General features: G+C 35.4%; 1 protein-coding gene across 1 annotated transcript; it reads right to left on the reverse strand.

The window, feature by feature from the left end:
* Positions 1-288: 288 nt before the first annotated feature.
* On the reverse strand, positions 289-23857 carry LOC111048061 (centromere protein I). The gene is made up of 15 exons (XM_022333901.2): positions 23579-23857; positions 18247-18378; positions 17891-18040; positions 17165-17250; positions 16561-16694; positions 15175-15367; positions 13606-13715; positions 11834-11988; positions 10471-10674; positions 9150-9256; positions 5854-6048; positions 4536-4654; positions 3084-3198; positions 1783-1977; positions 289-575 (listed from the first exon to the last, which is right to left on the reverse strand). Exons 1-15 carry the CDS (start codon positions 23628-23630, stop codon positions 468-470), a joined length of 2055 nt encoding a protein of 684 aa, XP_022189593.2. The 5' UTR covers positions 23631-23857; the 3' UTR covers positions 289-467.
* Between the last annotated feature and the right edge of the window lie 107 nt (positions 23858-23964).

Raw genomic sequence — 23964 nt, forward strand, 5'->3', positions numbered from 1 at the left:
TGAGAAGCTCCTGCAAGACTAAATGAATGCTCATTGAAATGGATTTTTGTTCTATAATTCTAAAGCTCTAGAAGATATGTCATCAAGTAAATTAATGTTATAACACACCAACTTGATTAGATTATTACGTAAAAAATATGTTAATGTGTTTATTCCCAATTTTTGAGTGACATTTTATTATTTAAAAAATTAAGTCATTTGGAGACATCAGTCATACGTATAACCATTGAATAGTATACTAAATAATTAACACAAAAATATGAAGTTTACACAATTGAATACAATAATAATGAAACAGAAAAAGTTTTTATTCTATTAATGAATATTGTTTTTCAATAAAAAATGTCACACAATATCAAAGAAACTTATTTACAAGTACCAATGTTATCAGGTGGCTGCAGCGCCAAGTAGCAAACTGAATTCAACATCAACACTTAATTACAATATGTTGAAACTAGGTACGAAGGCTATGTTAAAACTGACAAGAATTCTGAGTTCTCATTATCGGATTCTAAAGCATGGGTTATAAGATTAGCCACTTCTTCCATATAATTTTCCAGTACCTCCATAATTTTCTGAAAATAAAGATAATTCTAAATCATTGTTTTGTTTTTATTTTTCAAATATCAACAAAGAATAGGTATAATGACCAAAAATAGTTGAAGTATAAAAATCAATATTGCGGGTAACACCTGTGTTAACGCAAAATTATCAATTTATAAATGTGAATTACACTATTTTTAGCCGGTTTCACCAAGCTCAGTCAAAACATTTTAACATGGTAAAATCAGGTACGCTTTACGAGTGCACTGGAACATATTAATTTTCTAAGACGATAGTAACTATAGATAATTGCAGTGTTCACTTGTAAAGTGGGCCCGGTTTGACCATGTTCAAATGTATTGACCGAGTTTGGTGAAACCAGGCAATAGTATTACAATAGTTGAATTTAATCTGGGATTTGAGTATAGGTGTCACTAGTCGAATGATATTACAAGAGGGAAATTTGATTCAAGCGCGATTTATATTAAAAAATGTTTCAAAGTTACAGATCTATGGGTAATTTTTCTAAACGACTTTGAATAACGAACTTGGATTATATGCTTTGATTGCCTAGAAAACAATATATAGTAGAAGCCAATCAGAATGATTCTAGTTTTTGGTGACTAAGGCACATCCTCAGTTTAAGCGGAGATAAATTAGCTGATCGTTTAAATCCTGAAAGTAACACATTAGATTCAATGCGACTATATCATCAAGAAATCCTGGTTTAACGCTTAACCTAGATGGAGCATAATATGGCCCTAAGCAACCAAGAGGAGTGGTTAGGTTTTGTTATTAAAAATCGCGTCAAGTAAATTTCTTAAATACTGAAAACTAAATACTCACTGATAACTCAATACTCGCATACTTTCAATAGTTTAAGAGTAGTAGTGAGTATCTCTTTCACCTCTGAATTACTCGGTGTTCGAAAGTGTATCCCAATTTCATACACGAAATATTGAGTACCCTTCTGTTTTTCAGTGATTGCTCAGTGGAATTCATCTCAATAGTACTTTTTTATTGCGGATGATGCCCACATGAGCTTTTAGCTTGTGCGTGGGTGATTTTCTGAGATGGTCAAACGTCCATACCTATAGCGGGATTTGAACCCACGACCAGGCAGCGCTAGCAGACCGAAGGGTGCAACACCTTGGTCGTCTCGGTTATCCTGGCCGGCAAGTACTGAATTGTTCAAGTAGAAGGCATTTCCAAAACGTATAAAAATTGAGGCCAACTTACGTTTGTGGATGTTATTGCAGCGATATCCAAATTGTTGGTTTTCTTTGAGATGGCATAGATGTATGGTAAGAGCATCATATTGTTGGACAGCATAAACGCCCTGTCCGGATTGCCTCCGTTTATTTTCATCAGATCTTCTCTTGCTGACGCGCTCAGGTCAGTCAATATCATTCCACTTTCACAATTTGAGAGCGCCTGCAAATAAAAATAATTCATTTTTTATCCATAAACCATATTTACATGTAAGACCTTCAATCCACCATCATTCTGTCAAACACGGTTTGAACTGGATAGGCCTACATAAGCGAAATTCAGTCAAATAGAGAAAATTTAATCCGATTTCTTCAAAGCTGTAGTTATAGTAAGTTTTCCAGCTTTGAATTTTCTCAAAAATAGTTCAATATCTTTCACGTATACAGAGATAATTGAATTCAATAATATTAGTATTTAATTCAGATTCTGATTCAATATTCATGGAATCATATATTCAAAATTTGATAATTTGGATACGCATTAAATGAATGTCCAGCTTTTGTATTTTTGAATTGAAATATTTACTGAAATTGTAATAAGTGCAGATAACCTTTGTTTTGTAATACTGTAGATTGCAGATAACTTATGGTTAAGTTACAGTACTTACTGTTTATTAAATTGGAGTTTGTAGTTGTTATAGGCGAATGCCTGTTGTTTCTATCAAGCAATGTGTATATATCTGTCAGAATGAATAAAAAATTGGCATGCTTATTTTTATAACTATCAAATTTTGGAGCTGAATCTATGGATCTATCAAGTTGGGCCCGAAATTGTTTTTTTCCGATCATAGCTCTATCACTTTAAAAATCCTCTGAAGATAACGCTCCAATGCATAGAAATGGGGAAATCTTTCTAAGTTTCAAAGAGTTTTTACTCAAATAAAAATGTAAATTCACTCATATAGATAAACTGTCAAGTAATACAGATCTGTATTTAGTGTTGGTTCGGAGGGAAACACCATAGATAAACAATAGCATATTGTTTCTCTATGGAAACACATAAAGTTTTCACTAGAATAGTATGGTAGACCAAAATTGATATACAGTTACGCTATAAATATAATATAAGAACGTATATAAATTCCTTTTTGAAACAAATATAAGTGTATTCTACTCAGTAGACCAATTCTGTTGAATCTCTTGATTAACACTGAATTATAAATTTATTTCTAAAATGTCACGTTCTAATAAATAGAAAAAATGAATTGGGAATTGAATGTATAAACTAAATAACCAAGAATTTATTGTATAAATTTAATTATTATCTACCTTTCCAGTCCATAAGCAGTTCATAATATCATTGACATAGCTATCAACAAGCTTTGTTTGCTGTGGAAATCTGTTTTCTGTGTCTGGATCTTGTTGAGTAATTTTCGAGCGATAGCTGAGGAAAGAAAATGAGACAATAATCAGAAGTTACAATGAAAATAAATAAAAACAAAAACATTTGTAAAAAAGTTTAAGGCATTGAAAGATAAGAAACAACAACAGGACACCTGGTGCGAAGAACTGGTTTACTTGAATGACCAATGATCTGCTGCAGTGCAGCCTCAATACAATAACAATTATCTGAAATCCAATCATCTCAAACATCAATTATTCGAAACACCTCCAAGAGAGAGAGAGAGAGAGAGAGAGAGAGAGAGAGATAGATAGATAGAGAGAGAGAGAGAGAGAGAGAGAGAGAGAGAGAGATTAGATTAGAGTTCTTTATTTACGAATGTTACAATATTTACTGACTTATACACTAATTTACATTCAGATTACAGTATTGCTATTTATTCAACTAATTTTATAAGGTATGAAAAATTAATTCATGAGAATAAAGATTGAATGCAATTTGAATAACGATAATATAACATTGTGATGAAACTACATAAATCGGCGGTGTTCCAACAAATAATTGTCTATTCTCTAAAAAGAATATAAAATAATATCCTTCCCATCAACATACGTCCGTGAGATTGATTGATTAGCTGCCTTTATTAAAAACCTAGGAGGGCGAAGTTAGGGCGCAGCCGGCCCTCTCTTACACTTGAAAGAGAGAGAGAGAGGAAATCATCCAGAAAATTATTACTGATTGCAACTTTTTTTTCAATTTCAATTTACTTATTAGATAAACTGATTAATGATATGTTATGCTGTATTTTCTGTTTGCACAGTACTAAATTGTGAAAAGTGGTATATTCTTTATACTTTGCAGGAAACTCTCCGATTGGCTGATCGGTGAATCAGCTGATAATCAGCCAATCGGAGAGTTTCCTGCCCTGCCGACTCGTCTGAAAGAAATTCTTCGTGTGGTTGGCCCTTATTACGATATAGGAATCGCACGTGATATTCAAAAACCAAGTGAAACACAGAAAGAAAGCCTAGTCTTGGGGTCAGGCCACATGTTGCATTTGCCAGACGAGTCGGCAGGGTAGGAAACTCCCCGATTGGCTGTTATCGATCAGCCAGCATACTGAAACAGCTGATTCCTGAACGCCGACCTGATCAAACCTCAGATTGGAGGCCTCCCAATCGGAGGAAGCTCTCCGATTGGCTGATTTGGTTGGCGTTCGGGAAGCTGGCTAATCAAGAATCAGCCAATTGGTGAGCTGCATGCCCTGCCGACTCGTCTGAAAATCACGAAAGCAGCAAAATGTAAGAAATGGTGAATTGTAGATAAGCATGAGTAGAAAAGAAAGCAAAAATCATTCAATTTCAGCACTGTGGTCTCACCTTAAAATAAGATCGCAGACCCTCCTAAAAGCTGCCGAGTTTTGCGCGAACATACTGCGATAGACGACTGAGAAGTGCACCACTGTCATAACTGGCATCTGCTCCTCCAACTTGAACAACTGATTCAAACAAACTCTGGTTAGAATGCCAAGCTCACAATATAAAAGTGCAATATGTACATAAGAATCTCTACAAGGATAACTTTGTTCTACAACGATAAAGTAAAATTACACTATAAAGGCTGCGAATTGGGAGTGAATTGGGCGATTTGGCATGTTTGTTTTTAAAGCTTCCCAGAGACTCTAATTATTAGAGTATAGGAATTGCAAAAATTTGCATCACTGCAAATAGTCTATTGTTATCGTGGTAGGGGAACACGACTAACGCCATCTTGTAGCTCCTGCCTCAACTATATTGGGCACCTGAAAATCCACAGAGAAAACACGAAAAATCTCGTCACAGTATCAAAGTTAGTAGGATGTCCTGCAATATATTGTATTGTTTACTCTATCAAATAAATAGATAAATATGCATTTTTCCTTAAAGGGCTACTAGAATTGATAGAATGAATTGATTCACATGATGTTGTGAACAAATAAAACATTTCACAAGTGTACTTGAGAATTTTTATTTCATTCTATCGATGTCCTACAAATTCGGAAGTTTATTCCAAGCTATAAAATGGAATTTTATTCAATAAGTTAGGCTTAGAGCTTGAAAGACCTATACTTAAAGTTAAGATGGCTCGTTACTCTATAGATCCTCTGTAGAAATTAATCATACACATGATGATGTAAATATCATCACGTCGTAGTATGTAGCACGGATACTGAAATAACATTTCATCAAGTTGATTCCTTTATTTTATTCATAGCATTGAGTTTATTCCTTACTTGATATACAAAGTGGCCCATAAGTCAGTTCACGTTAGCAATTTTTAAGGTCAGCTGTTGTTACAAACCAAACCACAGCTGTTTAGGTTTCTTTACCAAAGTTTTTATATTTTTGATGGTTGTTTGTGATGATAGTGTGTTCATTGTTATTTGATAAACCATAAATATAAAGTTAACAACAGAACAGCGTGTAACAACGTGTTAACTGACTTATGGGCCACCTGTATTTTTAAATTATATTTTTTCTTCATCCATATACGCTTATTTTACTCACACATTGAGTTTGCATAAAGAGATTCATACAAAATTTTCCCTCACTCAAAACCTCGCAATGTTCCAAGTGCTGCAGTGAAAACAAACCAGTATAGAATACTCAACTAAAAACCAATTGATGGATGGAAACAAAGTGAGTCAGAAATACTTACCATTGAATAGAATGATATGAACCGATGCAGAATAGCATTGGATTTGGGCTCGGCAATGAAGCCAACCATGAGGAAGTATTCGATGGCTTCAATCAAGCACCGGAATGTCTTAGGCGCATCAGCAACCCACTGAGGGTGAATGCCCAAAAATCGAGGCCTTGTGCCTTTCTGGAAGCGTCGAAAGTGAATCACATGCTGAAAAAAATAAAAAGTAAGTTAAATTCGTGACGAAGACCGGTGAGTCAAGTATGAAACTAATAATAATATCGAGTGACCAGGCTTTCTCAGGTCTGGTGTCAGAGTTTTCAGGTCGCAACTGATCATTAGTAGTATAAAACTAATACTGTAATAATAATATTGTTGTTGTAGCAACTTCGGGAACCCTGTTGTTTCACTCCTCCTCTGTCTCAAGGCCCAGGAAGCGGGCCACCCCACAGGGGTCGGTCCAGAGGCTGGCGGCTGTCAGTAGTGTCAGTAGGCTTCGAGGAGCAGTTGAAAAGATGCTCCGTGCTGTGGGGTCGGGACATGTATCACTCACACCATCAGTGATTCTGGACATGTAACTGTTCACAATCACAAATTAGCCCGATCTCAGTTGAGCAAGGATGGTGCGGGTTCTTCTGGGCAGGCTTTTCTCGTCATCATTTACTTGGGGTGGATACACCCCAAACACAGGATTAAGCCTCAGTCTGCTAATGCTCTCGTCGACCGTCTTTTTGTGTATGGACTTGATCCCCTCCTTGTACCTTGTGCTGTCGATGGATGGTCTTGGTTCCAGCCACCCAATTTCGCAGATCAGATCATTTACTGATCTCCTTATACAAGGTGCGGCAGAAAAAAATCATTTATTTACAGAACAATATTCACATTATTTTACAATTTTAGAAAATTAATGTTTGAAAACAATATCTGACAGGTGACGGCCGTTTTCAGCAATGCACTTTACAAGCCGCTCTCGGAAGTTGGATTGTACTCTTTCTAACATTGCCCTGCCAATTTGTTCGACTTCCTCACGATTTGCTCCCTTTAGTTCTTGAAGTGTACGTGGTTTATGCTGGTAAACACGTGACTTCAGGAAACCCCACAAGAAGTAGTCGCACATGGACAGGTCTGGAGAACGAGGAGGCCAATCAATGTCACCAAACCGAGAAATGATGCGACCACGAAAAACAGCCCGAATTGCTTCCATTGAATTTCTTGCTGTGTGAGCTGTCCTGCTGAAACCATACTTGCCGGATAGGAATACGTTTCCTTCTTAATTCAGGAAGGAAGAATTCAGTGAACATCTGTCTATAACGTTCTGAGGTTACAGTTACAGTGGTCCCGTTGTCGTCTTCAAAAAAGTATGGACCAATAACAAATATACTGCTCACAGCACACCAAACTGTCACCTTGGGACTGTATAATGGTCTCTCATGCATTAATTCTGGATTTTCATCTGACCAATAACGATAGTTCTGCTGATTAACGGTACCATTCAAATGAAAATGTGCTTCATCTGTCGTAAACAAAATGATGTTTTCATTTTGGTCAAATATGGCCTCCATTTCTCGAGCAAAATTCAGCCGCTTTACATAATCGCCAGGATTCAATTGTTGAACCATGGCCATTTTGTAGGGATGAAATCCTAGATCTTTATGTAAAATACGCCTTACTGACCGATCACTGATGTTCAGTTCAGAAGAATGTCTCCTAGCAGATCGATTAGGACTACGGAGTATGGCTTGCCGAACTCTTTCCACATTTTGTGGAGTGCGTACAGTGCGATGAGCCCCTGGTGGTCGTTTATTCATTACTGTTCCTACTGAACGAAATGATTTTACCCAACGTAAAATGGTGTTACGAGTGGGTACATTTTCATTTCTCGCAAGATTGAAATGACGACGAAACTCGCGCTGAACTGTAATGATACTCTCATTATTACGCACAAAACTGTCGTAAGTAAACACGATGTTGCACATTCCACGAATCCATGATGCCGATTAAACAATGACTAGAAAAAATGGTATGATCTACCGAAAACATGTTCACTTCAGCTGGCCCAATCCGACTACCAAATCAGAATACTATCTGTTCTAAAAACATCCACCCTTCCTGCCGCACCCAGTATGTCTTGGGGGCGGCTCCTTTAGGGTAACATGGTGGCAAGGATGATCCTGTTGGTGGCAGGCTATGCTGCTGGGATATCATGCTGTTATGGCACTTGACTTCTAGTATTTCAGTCTCGCGATGCAGATGGTCCTCATCTGACATGAGGACACAGCCAGTTGATGTTCGTAGGGCTGCATTTTGGCATGATTGTAAAGTACGCCAATGTGTATCCGAGAGCTGAGGTGACCAAATGGGTGCTACATAGTTCAGGATAGGCCTGTTCATGGCTTTGTATAACCTCAGCAGTGTTTCTTGATTCTTGCCCCATGTACTGCCTGAAATGCACTTAAGCATGCTGTTCCTTGTCTTCAGAATAATTATTATAATTCATTGAGTTGACAAAAGTGAAGATGAAGAAGGTCCTCATAAAAAGGGTCCTTATTAAAAAATAATGAGCACGTATCAAGTATTCAAGTACCTACTAGTAAAATGCTTCAAAGGCATTATATTTCTCTTATCAATTTTACTCACCTTAAATCCCTCAAATACATTAAGCCTAACTTATATTGGATAAGTTGCTGGTCATGTTGATAATTTCATAATTATTAAGATTATTCTACATTTCATCAAGAGTTTTTGTACATAATATATTTTCTCATTATATTATTATAGTTGTACTTGAAGTGGTTAATTCTAGAGCTGATCATCCGTGGTCTAGTCCTCTAGTAGATATTCTGCTTGTGTTGCAGCCTAGAAGTCACAGGTTCAAACCCAGATAAGAACAAAAGTTTTTAGCTTTTAGCTAAAAGTTACAAGTTATCGGATGGGCACGTTAAATTTTTGTTCCCGGCTAAAATATAACAGTCGTGAGGCCCATTGACGACTTAAATTATATGTATTCAGGCTGGGGGAACCTTCATGTAAGGGAGTCCCCACCAACAAAAAGCTATACGAATTTACTTTCCTAGAACTTCAGTCCGGTATTCATTGGGGTTTTTCAAAAACTTAAGAACATTCAACCGGAATTGAAAATATTTGAAATAAAATTGTCTGTAAACCATAACTGAATTCACATTTCTGGTAGTCTCCAGAATGGATGACGTCACAGATAATGTTTCCATATACAGAGCTGAATTGGAATGCACAAAAACCGATCATTTGTTTCAACTTGACCACTCATTTCAATTTCATAAATTTCAACTTACCATATTTGTAAGAAGATTGCTAAGACAGGTGATAATTTCAACTTTCACCTCCCATTGCGAAGTGCAGAATTGGTTGAAAAGCTTGGATAGAATGAGATCTTCGAATTCTGTGAACAAAGTATGGCATAGCATTGAGTCTATTGAATGATTAATGAAAATTAAGAAAATAAAAATGGAATAGAGCGTTCTATCAAAGGACATACTAAAACATATAAGAGACAAAATGACAAGCTTAAAACATCATCAAGCTTTGTTATCAAGTTGATTTGCTATTCAACGGTCCACACATAGTAGATCTCATCTATCAACTCGATCCTAGTAAATATATACATGAATCCGCCAAGGTTATTTAAAAATTTACAATAAGGATATACTTTATAATTTTGTAATATGTGAAATAAAAAAATCTTGTTTATGAAAAACACTCATGCCATAAATTAATTTATATCCAACAAATCATAGCATAGTGAGCTCAAAAGTTCATCTTACTATGCTTATTCTTACAGATCTGATCTGTTAACTTTCAAGTTAATCTATCTTTACATTTCCTCCTATTTTTCTTTTCATCTTTCAGGAAAGAAGTGATATAGACTATATAAGATACTAGCCGTCAGGCTCGCTTCGCTCGCCATATCAGCCGATATAATATTCCCAGGAATAGCTCTGATTGAAGTAGCAGTGCCCAATCAATTTTTCCGCGATAAATGCATTTCAATCTTCAACTTGGTGCCAACCTAACAAAGTCAACTCAACTTAATGCCAACCTGACAAAATTATTAATTTAGTTACCAGTTAACAGCTGTTTCGAAGAGGTACTCTCTCTAGATTATAGTTCTATATTAACATATGGTATGGACATTTTTCAATTATAATTAAGAGATTGGGATACGAAGAATATACATGCTAAAAGACGAATTTTAACCCTTAAAAACCACCCTTAGAGTTAAAATATTGCCAAAAGATTTCTTAGTGCGCCTCTAAAGGGGCCAATTGAACATACCTACCAAATTTGAACGTTTTTGGTCCAGTCGATTTTTAGTCAGTCAGTTAGTCAGTGAGTGAGTGCCATTTCGCTTTTATATAGTTTTTTATTCTTAATTTTTCTATACTGGACTCTTATTTATGTTATACTCGTAGACGCACTATGGTTCATTATATCTGTTTTTGATTGCTTAATTCTCTGTTCTTATTATTATGTGTTTGCATTGTTTTGCTAATTTGTAGAGTGAAAATTACTGTTCGCCACCTAATCAAATAAAAGTCATTCTATTCTATTCAATTCTAAAAGTGAAAATAAAATTGCCTGCTCATGCGTACTCACCGGCATACGAACTGAACGATGCCCATTCGATTAGGCTGAAAACAGACTTGCGAAACTTCACTCCATCCCAGCACACTAGGAATTTGCCGAGAAACCTGGTGACTACACTGATTCCCTGCTGCATGATGGTCTCCAAGTGACTGACACTTCGAAGCAAACTGTCCTTCTCTTCGTAACTCGCCTTCATTGTCATTTTCAGAAAAACTGCAACACAATCAACCAACATTGTTAGGTGTTAGGTCTGACTTGAAATAAGCATTGATTTTCAAACGCATGAAGCTTCCACCATTCATTTCAATTAATTTATGCATAGTTAATGTAAAACTATACAAATGAGTTGCGTACATAAGATCTTGAAATTGAATTATAACTAATAATTCAACACTTAGACTCTGCTCTCAATGCTAACTAGTTCATAAGTATATGAATATTGAAAATTATGACTTCGACAAGGCTTTAAACAGAACAGCTTCAGAGAAGCAGCCAATAGCTCAAAGCACCAAGTCACTTGTCGTTGATATATTTAAAAACAAATTGATTTTCAGTAATAGTGTTTCTATTAACAGATGAAACGCATAATATTTTACCTCTACAGAAATAGAAAGTATTGGCTCAACGGTCACACTGGTATCTAATAATTATAACTATAAAACGCACTTATTAATCCTGTAGTTCCATATGCACCATATACGTTTTCTGTGTGGGCCATCATCAGACTGACAATGGGTCGAAACGATCGTCACTGCTATAATAAGCAGTAAGTGCTTATTCCACATAAAAAGTTTTTTTTTAATTCAACACAGTTTAAACGGAGATTGATTAGCTGTTCGTTTGAACCCGGAATGAATCACATTGTAATATCTCGAATATAACTTATAACGTGACCATAACCAGAACTTTATCCTTCATGTAATCGTAGTTGAGCGTTGAACGTGAATAGTACATAAGGCCATGTTTGCCAGAGCCAATAACTCTCAGTTACGTGCTTTTCAAGAGTATTTTTAAAGCGGTTGAAACCATACTTTAAACAGGATGAAGTCCCATCGCCACATGAGCTCTATACTTATACGTGAGTAATGAGAAGATGGAGATAAGAGATGAAAGGACTACAGCTTTAGGTGGGTTCCGAACCACAACCACAATTTTTAAACACATGAATGAAATTTAGAGGAGTCGGCACTTCAAGTGGTCACTCTCACAACGGGAGTAGCAGGCGCATGAGTCTCATCTCATCTTATCAATCAATCAATCAAAATTTTATTACATCGATAGCTTATCAGCGCGACCACGGAGCCAATCGCGTCCTTGAGAACCATTCATCTGTCAAAAACTACAGTCTATTGGTGGAATAATGGCTACTTACCTTTGTCTAGAATGTCCTGTAGGCTGATTGCAAATCTTTCCTGTACGTCATTATCGGCTAAAGCTATGTACTGCATTCCAATATCGCTCACTAATAGGCTCAATATGTTCGGTGGCAGTTCGATGACATCGATGTTTTTGTGTAGGTCGTAAAGACTGAAAACAAATGGAAAATCTATTAATTCTATGAATAAAATACATTTTAACAGGTATCTATGATTATTATGATTATGGATCACATCTAAGGAATGGTTTTGAAAAATGTATACCAATAATTATTTCACAATATTGTACTGTACTAAATTTTATTACTATACTGTGATGCAGTAAATACTTTACTGTATTGGATTCGGGGGAATCGTATAGTTTTTGGAAAAACATAGGCCTATTTAGTCGATAGTTTGCTTAGTCCAGCTATTGGCCGTTTCACACTTACCAATTTCTCACCGACACGACACCCAGAATGTTCGCCGATTGGCGACCACCTGATTCTCTCCAACATCTGATTCTCAGGCAATCGGAGGACATTCTCCGTGTCGTGTCGGCGAGAAATTGATAAGTTTGAAAACGTCCATTCACGTTTCGGATCACCTTAACCTTCCGGGAGTCGCGCTGTTGTAAAAAGTACAACAGTGTCAGTTTTTTTGCTGCACAAAACTATTGGATGGGGTGGTGTCAGTGAATGAGTCACCTATGCATTCCAAAACTTTCCCCCCATCACTCCACTGAGTTGCAGTATCAACCGAGCAATGATTCAGTCTTTAGGTGCCATTTAGTCGCGACAGTGCATAAGTCGCACTGTGCATAAGATAGGGAAAGACTGTATACGGGGACTGTAAACGAACCAATAACACAGAATTGATGGCTTTGCTTGGAGTACCTTATTGGGCTATGAAATGGTAATCATCCAAATTTTCATAGGCGTAAAGTAATCCAAGAAGATGGAAAAAGTAATTATACAATTATTAATATGTTTTGACAGTAAACAGAGTACATTACACTTAACCTCATTCTTTTTTGAAACTTTTATTTGGAAAAATTTGTCATTTTCTTTCAATTTTTTCAACAGCCCAAAACTGTCTTCTCCCAATCATATTATATATTAATTATGATTTGTGATTGTCAATGAAATAAATAATAATAATAAAATTGGATGTTGTAAAAAGTACAACACGCGACTGCTCATGTGATTGAGTAGGGCGCGACTACCGGAAGGTTAAAAGGTTACCTGGGCGAAGAACCGTCAGGGTGATGTCAAACCAAGCCCGACACGAATGGACAAAATGATCGCTTCGACTGAGTGGGAAGGCTTTAGAATTTGAATTTGTGAGACCATGACATACCAGATGCATCCAGTTTGTTTAAGCACAGTGCTTTTTTCGTCCAATTGTGTCATGTCCGGCCTGGTGTGAGTGGCATCACCCTAACGGTTTACCTGCCCAGGTCAAACGTAACGTATTCAGGTTAAGATCAGCCATTCGGCTGGCCTTATTCACAACAAATTAGGTAACAATTTGCCCTTTAGAAACATGATGGTACAAGCGAACATGACAATTCAAATTGAATAATTAGAATGCGACAAGTTTTTATTACATGCCTAGAATGTTTAAATCTTAAATATACTAATCTAAGCCACCATGTTCCAGCATGAGAATTCTAATACAACATAAAAATGCTAAACACTCTACATTTCCAATTAGAAAGTTGGATTTATTTGATTGAAATTTGTTTTATTCTATTATTCTTGTAACTTTAATAATAAATGGTACGTACTTGTCAATATCTTGCAGCCGAGTCCTATGTAGTGGAACCGGTTTTGAAAAAGAACTTGAGTTGGAATAGTTGGTGTAACTGTTGATGATTCTTTCAAGACATCCCCTTTCCTGTAACAGTTTTGATTCAATTTATTCACTCCCATGAAAATCGCTGGAAAAATATTTGGAAATCGCTTTGTAAAAGTTGGAAAAATCAACAATCATACAACTAGAACCATAATAATCAAGATAATGAGTTAATGAAATTTACATAGCATTCACAGTATGAAATGGATAATGATGTTCATACTTACAAACAAAAAGAATATCACGAGTTTTGAAAGCTGCATTTATGAATGATTATTGACTTTTATCTCAACTGAAATAGATAAGGTTGCATGGCAATCACTAGCATATATTAATACTATATAAGATCACTTCACTTATATGGGCTACTTTATTCAAATCAATATAAAAACTTGTAGTACCCTTTTATTGAAAACTTGAAATATTTTAACGACTAGTTTCAACAATTGGTCATTTTCAAGTTAAAATCAAACTTGAAAATGACCAATGGTCGAAACTAGTCTAAACCTAACTAGTTGAGACTAGTTAGACTAGCCGAAACTAGTTGAAATCTATAACTTGATTTCAACTTGAAAATGACCAATTGTTGAAACTAGTCGTTAAAATATCTTAAAGTTTTTAATAAAAGGGTACAACAAGTTTTTATTAATACTATATAGTATACTATCTATTAATACTCATCATTATTGTTAAACAAGAAAGTCGTGCTTAACTGGAATAAAAATCCAAAGAATCGTTCATGAAAATGGCCGTTGAGGATGGTTTTGCACTCATCTGGCAAACCTATTAGCACGGAGTAAAGAACACTCATTGTTATGTATTCTGTGCTATTAGCCATTACTTGGATTATCTTCAAACTGACTACTAAAGTTTAAAGCGAAAATCACTATTGGATATTAGAATACAGTGAAGTAGCTCTATTTCCAAGCCTTATGGTGAGCATTACTTTTAGGCATAACATTTTTAATTATTTGACAAAAAATTTTATAATTATTTCTAGACGTTTCATCAAGTCTTGGCGTTTTTTTAGGTTCAATAGACTATAGTCAGGGAAATATTGCAGTATACGGTACTGAGTCACTGAGTGGCAAAATTATATTCTGCCTGAAGTGGCGGAAACTCTTCATAAAGGATCATAAAATCTACATAGTCTCTATTCTGTTTATCTATAATATAATAAAGGAAAGAGCTGACTTATACATGAACGGGATAGGAAATTCACGAATGGCGCATCATCACGTCTGAACTACTGGACTGGTTAACTTGAAATGTTGCATATGGATTCTTAATTTACCAAGGATGGTTATAGACCTATTTTCAATCCTTTAAGATTTCAGTGAGTCCAATCTTCAATTTGTCAAGTTTTTAATTAGACCCTTGCGAAGCAGGGGTACCTGCTAGTTTTAAATAAGGGTTTGAAGCCGTATTGGCGATGGCGAGTGCCTGTTGTTTTCAACTGGTTTTTGTCTATTATCTATGAATAAATGAATAGAAGACTGACTGGCAATGGCTGGAAGCGCGTAGTTGCCAGTGAGTTGTTTTCATCAACTTGCATGCTTTCTTCGGGCGAGTTACGTCGAGCTGCATTTTTGAAGGCAGTCGCCATTTCTTCCGGTAGACAATGAATTGCATTCATTTCTTTTCCATTGGGTATATTTTTCGGCACCAATTGTGGCTTCAACGATTTGAATTTGCTGTCAACGAAAAACACAAACGTATTACAATTATTACAATACGTTAATATTACAATTCTCAATTTAGAAACTGGAGAATGATTGGGATAACTCTTGATTTCTCATTCTATTATTGAAATTCTTGTGATAAATCAATAAAAATGGACAGAATAATTTTTTGACAAGTACATGTTTTTTTTTAAATTTGTGTAATAAATTAATAAAAATGCAGTTTACCATTATCTCCTAAGTAGGGCTAAGTCACGATTCAAACTCTCAGACAGAAATGCTGGATTTAAAGATTGCCTAATTGAATAACTTATTAAACGCTACATATTTTTTTCCTCCACTTACAATCTAAACTTGTATTTTACTATTTTACTTTCTGAGACAGAATATTCAAGTACTTAGATTTTCCCCTAGGGAGAATTTGTCACACAACTCTCTAGGGAATAGAGATATCCCAATTTAGATAACACGGGTGGGCATCTCTTCGAGTGTATGGGTTTAACGTCTGAGCGTTTGTTATTAGAATATAAAATGTGGACGTTGTTGTAAATGTGGAATGCGGATAAATGTTGTGTGCATCACGGAACTCATGTACTTTTCCTCCCTCAGGAAAATTGTCAAATGTTCTCTTCAGGGAGAAAAGTTTCGTCTAGTGTCTAGAGGCAACAATGCAGTGATTGAGAAAATTTGAAGTACTGAATATCTAGGAGGGAGCCGTTGATTAGTTTATTAATTAATCACGACGAACTTGCTAATTATGTAAAGCGAGACAGAGAGCGCATACCTTAGATCTCAGAAGCAAACTGATCTTCGACAAAATGATTAACACGCTCACTAAATCTCACGCTTCAACAAAATTATGAAACGAGCTAATATTGTTTATTGTCAAGTAACTCAATTATTGTGAGTTGAAGGTTGAACAAACTTTTATTATTAACTTACACAATATAGTAACCAATTATTGTTTTTTCCTCATAAAACATGATTATTGATTTAAAGGATACTAATGCACTATTGTAATATTAAATAAATAAAGCATCGATATTATTTATGCAAGTAGTTGTTCCACAATTTGTTCCAGAGCGTCTACGAGCTGAACATTGCTGAGTTAGCTAACTTTACAAGGAATTTTTCCTGGAGATGAAATTTTACAACTGTACTCTGTTAAAAATTATAATAATTTTGGCCGAATAATTCCAACTTACCTCATTAAGGCAACCAGATAAGGCGGCCGATTAGATGCATCCATTATCTTCTGCACATGATACACTTTCTCTTCGACAACATCGTCTGATGTTGTCAGCATGTAGATTATTTGCGCCACATACTTGTGAACATTCTGAAAAACATGAATTTTTGGTATGAGAATCGCAGCAACAAAAACCGTCTAGTTTTGAAATCTAACTACAAAATTGCCCTGTAATTGAGATATGCCACTTAATTAAAAAAACTTAAGCTAATCAGAAATCTTGAATGATTTTCTGCAAGACTCAAAATACAAGTAATGATAATATCAAGAATATTTGTTCGCCATATTCTCCATTGTGTAAACAATTCTTCAAAATTTTTCCCAATAGATTTTTCTACCTTTATCAATATTGTGAAACGCTCAAATAGGAGTGAAAAAAGATCTAGTAGTTATTACCGTGATTTATCCCAAAAATATTTGTTTTGACAATTATAGGTTAACATTGTCTTTGTAAGAGCGCGATTTTTTGTCAAGCATTTTCCTAGTAATGGAAATAATAAGAAGAGAAACCCATTTTGAATAGAAAATATTATCCTAGTAGAAAATCACTGTCTACTTACAAAATCGGCGTAATCAAGCATGAAGAAATATAATCTATAGAAACCATTAATGTTTGTTAAATCTGTAAGTTTGAACTCCAGGACACCTGAAATATAACAAACAACATTATAACAAAACTGACGCACAATAAAAGTGAATGTATTTATTATGATTGTAGAACATCTTGCCTTGAATATTTTCAAATCCATCCGCTGCCGATTATTCTATGATTTGTATTTATAACGATCCATGGATACATAAATAATCAATTCATTCTTTTCCAAAGAGCTTGTGATTGGGGAACCTCCTCAGCATATAATACATATCCATGGTAGCGCAGGAAAGTTTCAGGGAAGTGGTTTGCTCCTTGGTCATGCTCACGCTGAGCATAAGCTATTGCTCAGATAAGATAATATTCAGTGCATACTATTCCCTTCAGATAGCCGACTATTTGTAAAAGTCCACTAATATCTCTTCAACATTTCCATTATCCATGCACAAGCCTGAACCTTATGTAGGCATCTTTCTCAGCAAAAGCAAAAAACTCTTTTTCTGAAAGTGAAATTGTAAACTCATTCTAGTTAAAATTAAATTAAGTACAAGATAAACATATAAAATTTCTATTCATTCTATTAATATAAACTTTAGTAGCATTCTAGTATCATTAAGACATCGAATAACTTATAAATGCATACACTAAATACTTAAGGTTGATGTAGAAGTGATGAAAAACATTCTATACCAACCTATAATCCATCGCAGCATTGGTATTATTTTCTGAGAAGACATCGATCGGTAATTCATAAATAAATGGGTTAATATTTTCTTGGACACAGCAAGGGGAACGCATTTCTCAGGGATTAAGCAGTCGAATAGAAGTTGTACAGTCCTAGCACCTAGAACATAAATTTAATTAGTTGCTTCATGCTCATGCTCAATCATCATCATCATGATTTTGAATATCTATATAAGAATCCTAGATCAACTATTCATGTAATACACAAATCTTTCAAAAAATTCTCAATTCTCGAGTTGAAGACACTAGGAATCGAATTAGCTTCGAGACAAATTTGGAATTCAATAGTGGTATTGAACCTCTTACCCAAATCGGTATTGGGAATAAAGTGCACTAAATCTGTCAGCTGAGAATCCGATAGTCCATCTTGTGAAGCATAAGTCCTAATGCCTGTTAGACAATTGATAAATTCCGGCATGCAGGAGGATTTGAAGCCATCTGAAAATAGAAGGAGAATAATGAATTAACAATCCTGCTTTGAGATTCGGATATAGTAAATCTCCAACAATAAGACCTAATTAAAACACCGTGAGTGATTCCAATTTTTCAATACAGGGTATAATAAAAAAATCTGGTGTGGTACACTCACACAACTTTCCTTGCTCATATTTGAAACTACGATCAGACTTCTGTATAATATACACATAGTCGAGATATTTCATCTGTAGAACAGCTGTTTTGACGACTTTAAAAAATGACGACTAAAAAAATCATCGAATTTCACAATTCACACAAAGAAAAATCTGGTGTGGTACACTCACACAACTTTCCTTGCTCATATTCGAAACTACGATCAGACTTTTGTATATGTGTATATATAATTGTTTTCAGAGTACTTTTTCCTTTGTGTAAATTGTGAAATTCAATGATTTTTTTAGTCGTCATTTTCTTAAAGTCGTCAAAACAGCTGTTCTACAGATGAAATATCTCGACTATGTGTTCTTTTTATGAACTGCTCTACCTACCTACCTCATGCACGAGAAGGAGGTTACAAAGTCCATTTCTCAAGGATGGGGTGGACCCCCCATTAGTTTCCCAGAAAGGAGACTCATGCCAGTTAATAGAGCTGATAAATAACTATACAGAGTATGAATTTGAAAAAAATCGGTCAAGTTATTTTGAAAAAATCGTGAAAAACATGGTTTTTTAGTAATTATCCGCCATTTTTCTCAAGAATATTACGGAGCTCCTGCAATTTTCCAAGGAAAAAACTCATGTCATTTGATAGGACTTATGAATAGCTACCCATGGCTTGAATTTGAAGAAAATCGTTGGAGCCGTTTTCGAGAAAACCCTGAAAAACCTGGTTTTTGGTCATTATCCGCCATTTTTCTCAAGAATATTACGGAGCTCATGGAATTTTCCCAGAAATGAGACTCATGCCAGTTGATAGTGCTTATGAATATCTATCCATGGTATGAATTTGAAGTAAATCGTTAGAGCAGTTTTCGAGAAAACGGTGAAAAACATGGATTTTTAGTCATTATCCGCCATTTTTCTCAAGAATATTACGGAGCTCCTGAAATTTTCCCAGAAATGAAACTCATGCCAGTTGATAGGGCTTGAAAATAGCTATCCATGGTATAAATTTGAAGAAAATCGTTGAAGCCGTTTTCGAGAAAACCGTGAAAAACATGGTTTTTTAGTCATTTTCCGCCATTTTTCTCAAGAATATTACGGAGCTCCTGAAATTTTCCCAGGAATGAGACTTATGCTAGTTGATAGGGCTTATAAATAGCTATCCATGATATAAATTTGAAGAAAATCGTTAGAGCCATTTTCGAGAAAAATGTGAAAAACATGGTTTTTTAGTAATTATCCGCCATTTTTTCCGCCATCTTGAATTGAATTTTATTGAATTTCTTATTGTCGGGTCCTCATGGTAAAGGGACCTTAAGTTTAAAATTTCAAGTCGATCGGGTTATTAGGAATGGAGTTATCGTGTTCACAGACATACACACACACACACATACACACATACACACACACAGACCAATACCCAAAAATCATGTTTTTGGACTCAGGGGACCTTGAAACGTATAGAAAACTTGAAATTGGGGTACCTTAATTTTTTTTGGAAAGCAATACTTTCCTTACCTATGGTAGTAGGGCAAGGAAAGTAAAAAGTACTTTGAAAACAATTATATATACACATAATATGTGTATATATAATTGTTTTCAAAGTACTTTTTCTTTGTGTGAATTGTGAAATTCGATGATTTTTTTAGTCGTCATTTTTTAAAGTCGTCAAAACAGCTGTTCTACAGATGAAATATCTCGACTATGTGTTCTTTTTATGAACTGCGCTACCTACCTACCTCATGCACGAGAAGGAGGTTACTAAGTCCATTTCCCAAGGATGGGGTGGACCCCCCATTGGTTCCCCAGAAAGGAGACTCATGCCAGTTGATAGAGCTGATAAATAACTATACAGGGTATGAATTTGAAAAAAATCAGTCAAGTTATTTTTGAGAAAATCGTGAAAAACATGGTTTTTTAGTAATTATCCGCCATTTTTCTCAAGAATATTACGGAGCTCCTGCAATTTTCCCAGGAAAAAAACTCATGTCATTTGATAGGGCTTATGAATAGCTATCCATGGTTTAAATTTGAAGAAAATCGTTAAAGCCGTTTTCGAGAAAACCGTGAAAAACCTGGTTTTTTAGTCATTATCCGCCATTTTTCTCAAGAATATTACGGAGCTCCTGAAATTTTCCCAGAAATGAGACTTATGCCAGTTGATAGGGCTTATAAATAGCTATCTATGGTATAAATTTGAAGGAAATCGTTAGAGCCGTTTTCGAGAAAACCGTGAAAAAATGGATTTTTAGTCTTACATACACACACACACACACACACATACAGACCAACACCCAAAAATCATTTTTTTGGACTCAGGGGACCTTGAAACGTATAGAAAACATGAAATTAGGGTACCTTAATTTTTTTTTGGAAAGCAATACTTTCCTTACCTATGGTAATAGGGCAAGGAAAGTAAAAATACAATTTCGGCAAGTAAAATTCAGTATACATTTTTGCCATTCGTTAGAATAAGATATTTGAACAATTTACAATGTAGGTACATAAAAAAGATTTTTTTATTTAAATTGAATACTATCAAAATTCGGAAAGGAGACAGTTTTGGACTAGGCCTGTTGGTCCTTCTCTAATTATTTATTTGAAGTGTGTATTGTTGAATGTAAATATAAATAAATAACCGGAGAATTATTGGGGAAGAGAACAGAACTGATTATTTTAATTTATAATTCCTTCATCCCAGTATTGGGAAATATCTGTGCCTGTACTTGAGTTTATTTTTTATATCGTAACTAAGATTTTTTCCAAAGGAATAGCTCCACTATTGAAGCCTTTTAATTCAAAAACTCATAAAGCAATTTATATTTTGGAACTTCGATTCAAGTCAATGATTGTCAATGGAAGTGACTCTTTTTGCATGACCAACAAGAGAAATTGAGCCGCAAACAAATCTAGTGACATTAAGGGTTAAGGATGTCACCATTATTGGTGATTACGATATATCGCACCATTATTCGTCATTCCTTGACCTTATCTGGGGTTGTCCTCACAAAACCAGAGCAGAACAACTAAATACTAAGCCTCAAATCACACAAAATAAATTACATTAATAATCTAAAGCAAAAAGACGCCCTTATTGTCAATGCCAATAAGAAATAAGTCAAACACAATATATATCTTGTGAACACTATACATGTCAACACCTAGGTTTCATGGCAAAATCTGGCACATCCCCAGCTGTACTTTTTTGAATCATTGAATTGCTACAGTCAACTTGAAGCTGCAGCGGTTTTTATGATTATTGATAATTTCATTAATCTGTTACAAATTATGTGTGATGAATTTATTTTATTCAGAAGCTACTGAGCTCTTGAGTCTAAACTTAATACACTGGTTTAGCTTAGGTGATGACAGTCTATTACCCTGGAGGGTTTCAAGCAGACTTGGTTGATTTGACTACTCCAGTCGAGTCTGGAATCCAGAGTGAAACTCAAAAGCTTTACTTCTGTAAAGCCACTGAGCTGGCTCCGCCCAAGGCTGCATGTACTTTCCTGTGTTTCATTTTCATTCAGCATCAACTCGTTGTTGGTGTACCGCTGGTTGGCTTCTTCAAGAATATCAACCATTTTAGACAGATGTGGTGCTCTGCATGATGTTACCCAGAGATCCTAGATCATTGATCATCACCAGGAACAGAAGAGGGCCTATCACTGAACCCTGAGTTACTCCATGGTGGACTTGCAGCGAGCCTGGGTTCACTCCATCAAGAGTGAGTATTTACTTCCTTTCGAATAGGTAGTATCCGAAGCTGGACCACATACTCCAAGAGCAGCCAGTTTCTTGAGCAGCATATCATGTGATACAATGCTTTATTCAAGCCGCCAATGGAAGTGGCCCTGAGTCACCTGCCTCAAATCAGTTCAAAATCTCCTGAACCAGCTGCGATACTGCGGTGATGCTTGATTTCCCCTGCCGGAATTCATGCTGTGCATCTGTGAATAATATTCTACTCTCAAAGTAGTACACCGGTTGATGAATGTTTCAAATATATTAGCCAGAGCTGAAACTATTGAAATTAACCTATGGCTCTTCTTGAAAATAGGCACTATTCTAGCAAATTTCATAGCCGTGGGAAAACACCCTGGCTCAAGTCCAGAGTTCAGAACGATGCTGAGAGGGTGTCAATATTTTGCTTTTTGAAAGTCAACTGACATGCCATAGATATCTGGTGTACTTTTATAACGGCCACGAGCCATAATATGAAACAGAGTCCCTCAAACGGTGAAAGACTTGCCTGCGTGGTACAGACGGTCTCTCTCTCTCACACATCTTCTCCTCTCAATCTGCATAAATAGGGCCAGTGTAGAAATTGTTGGATGCGACTGTACCGGCTGCCGAGAGCAAACTGACCAAACTCTTCCCCCACCCATGAATTAGAAAATGCAGTGTTTGAGAATCGTAAACCAGATGACTAGTTCCATAGAGGACTATTCAGCCAGAGAATAAAGCGAGAGAATCAAGCCTGCCGGTTGGTGTTATAGCCTAAGTTCAAATTTTTACTTTCGTAAAATTATTTTACTTTTCGTATGTTAATAATAAAAATGATACTTTAGTGTTCATGCACGTTAAGTCTTTAATGAAAGTTCATGACGTGGATATACCATAATAGGCATGTCCAAAAGTGAACAAGTTCAAGATAAGAGTAAGAAATAATGCTTTGTCAGATTAAACATCAACAAAATTGTGTATTATTATATTGTTGTAATATACAAACGGCAAGAACACACAAGTTGGTAAGTTTAAAGGAACAAAACTTGGAAGTCTTGCGCGAAAATATAAACCCCAATTGATTAAGTACTAAAATTATAAAAAGATTCTTTACAGAAGCATATGAGTATAACAAATTTTGTTTTCAACGGGTTTATTTATCGTAACTTATATTTGAGGTTAGATTTATTATTGGCGGGAGTTTTTTGCAGGGACATTTGTAGAAGTTACAGTTTATTCAGTAAGTTACTCAGCTATTATTAACAAACATAAACCATTTAACAATCAGATTCACTACGAAATTAACGCATTTTTAAGTTAAAAAACAACTTACTTTTAAACAGTTGAATTAGATCAAAGAGTTGGGCCAAAGGTTGGCATTCCATTTTACACTAAATAGAAACTCAGATTTACAGGTTCACATAGGAATAACTATATTTTACTTTCATACTACTAGATTCCTAGATTGAAGTATTAGAAACAATGCATAAGTTTGAAATTTAAATAATATTTGGATCTAAAATCAAACTTCAAAAGTTCCACCCAAACAAAAACAAAATAAAACCAGTTGGCAGTACTACCAAACACGCACCACGCAGCAAACTTTTACTAATGTTTACGATCATTAAAAAATCAATTTCAAGGAGAGAGCTTGAATATATTTTCTGAGAAATTCAGAGGAAAAAATATATATTGAACGAAATGGGATGACAAAGGTAT

The sequence above is a fragment of the Nilaparvata lugens genome, chromosome 1 (genome assembly GCF_014356525.2).
Source record: "Nilaparvata lugens isolate BPH chromosome 1, ASM1435652v1, whole genome shotgun sequence".
NCBI lineage: Eukaryota > Metazoa > Arthropoda > Insecta > Hemiptera > Delphacidae > Nilaparvata > Nilaparvata lugens.

Bases quoted from the DNA above. Each gene is read 5' to 3' on its own strand.
- LOC111048061 (XM_022333901.2), bottom strand. From the start codon at position 23,630: ATGGAATGCCAACCTTTGGCCCAACTCTTTGATCTAATTCAACTGTTT. The intron at 10,675-11,833 runs GTAAGTAGCCAT...ATTGTGTTGCAG, and splicing joins ACAGGACATTCTAGACAAAG to TTTTTCTGAAAATGACAATG. The intron at 9,257-10,470 runs GTGAGTACGCAT...CTTTGTTCACAG, and splicing joins ATCGTTCAGTTCGTATGCCG to AATTCGAAGATCTCATTCTA.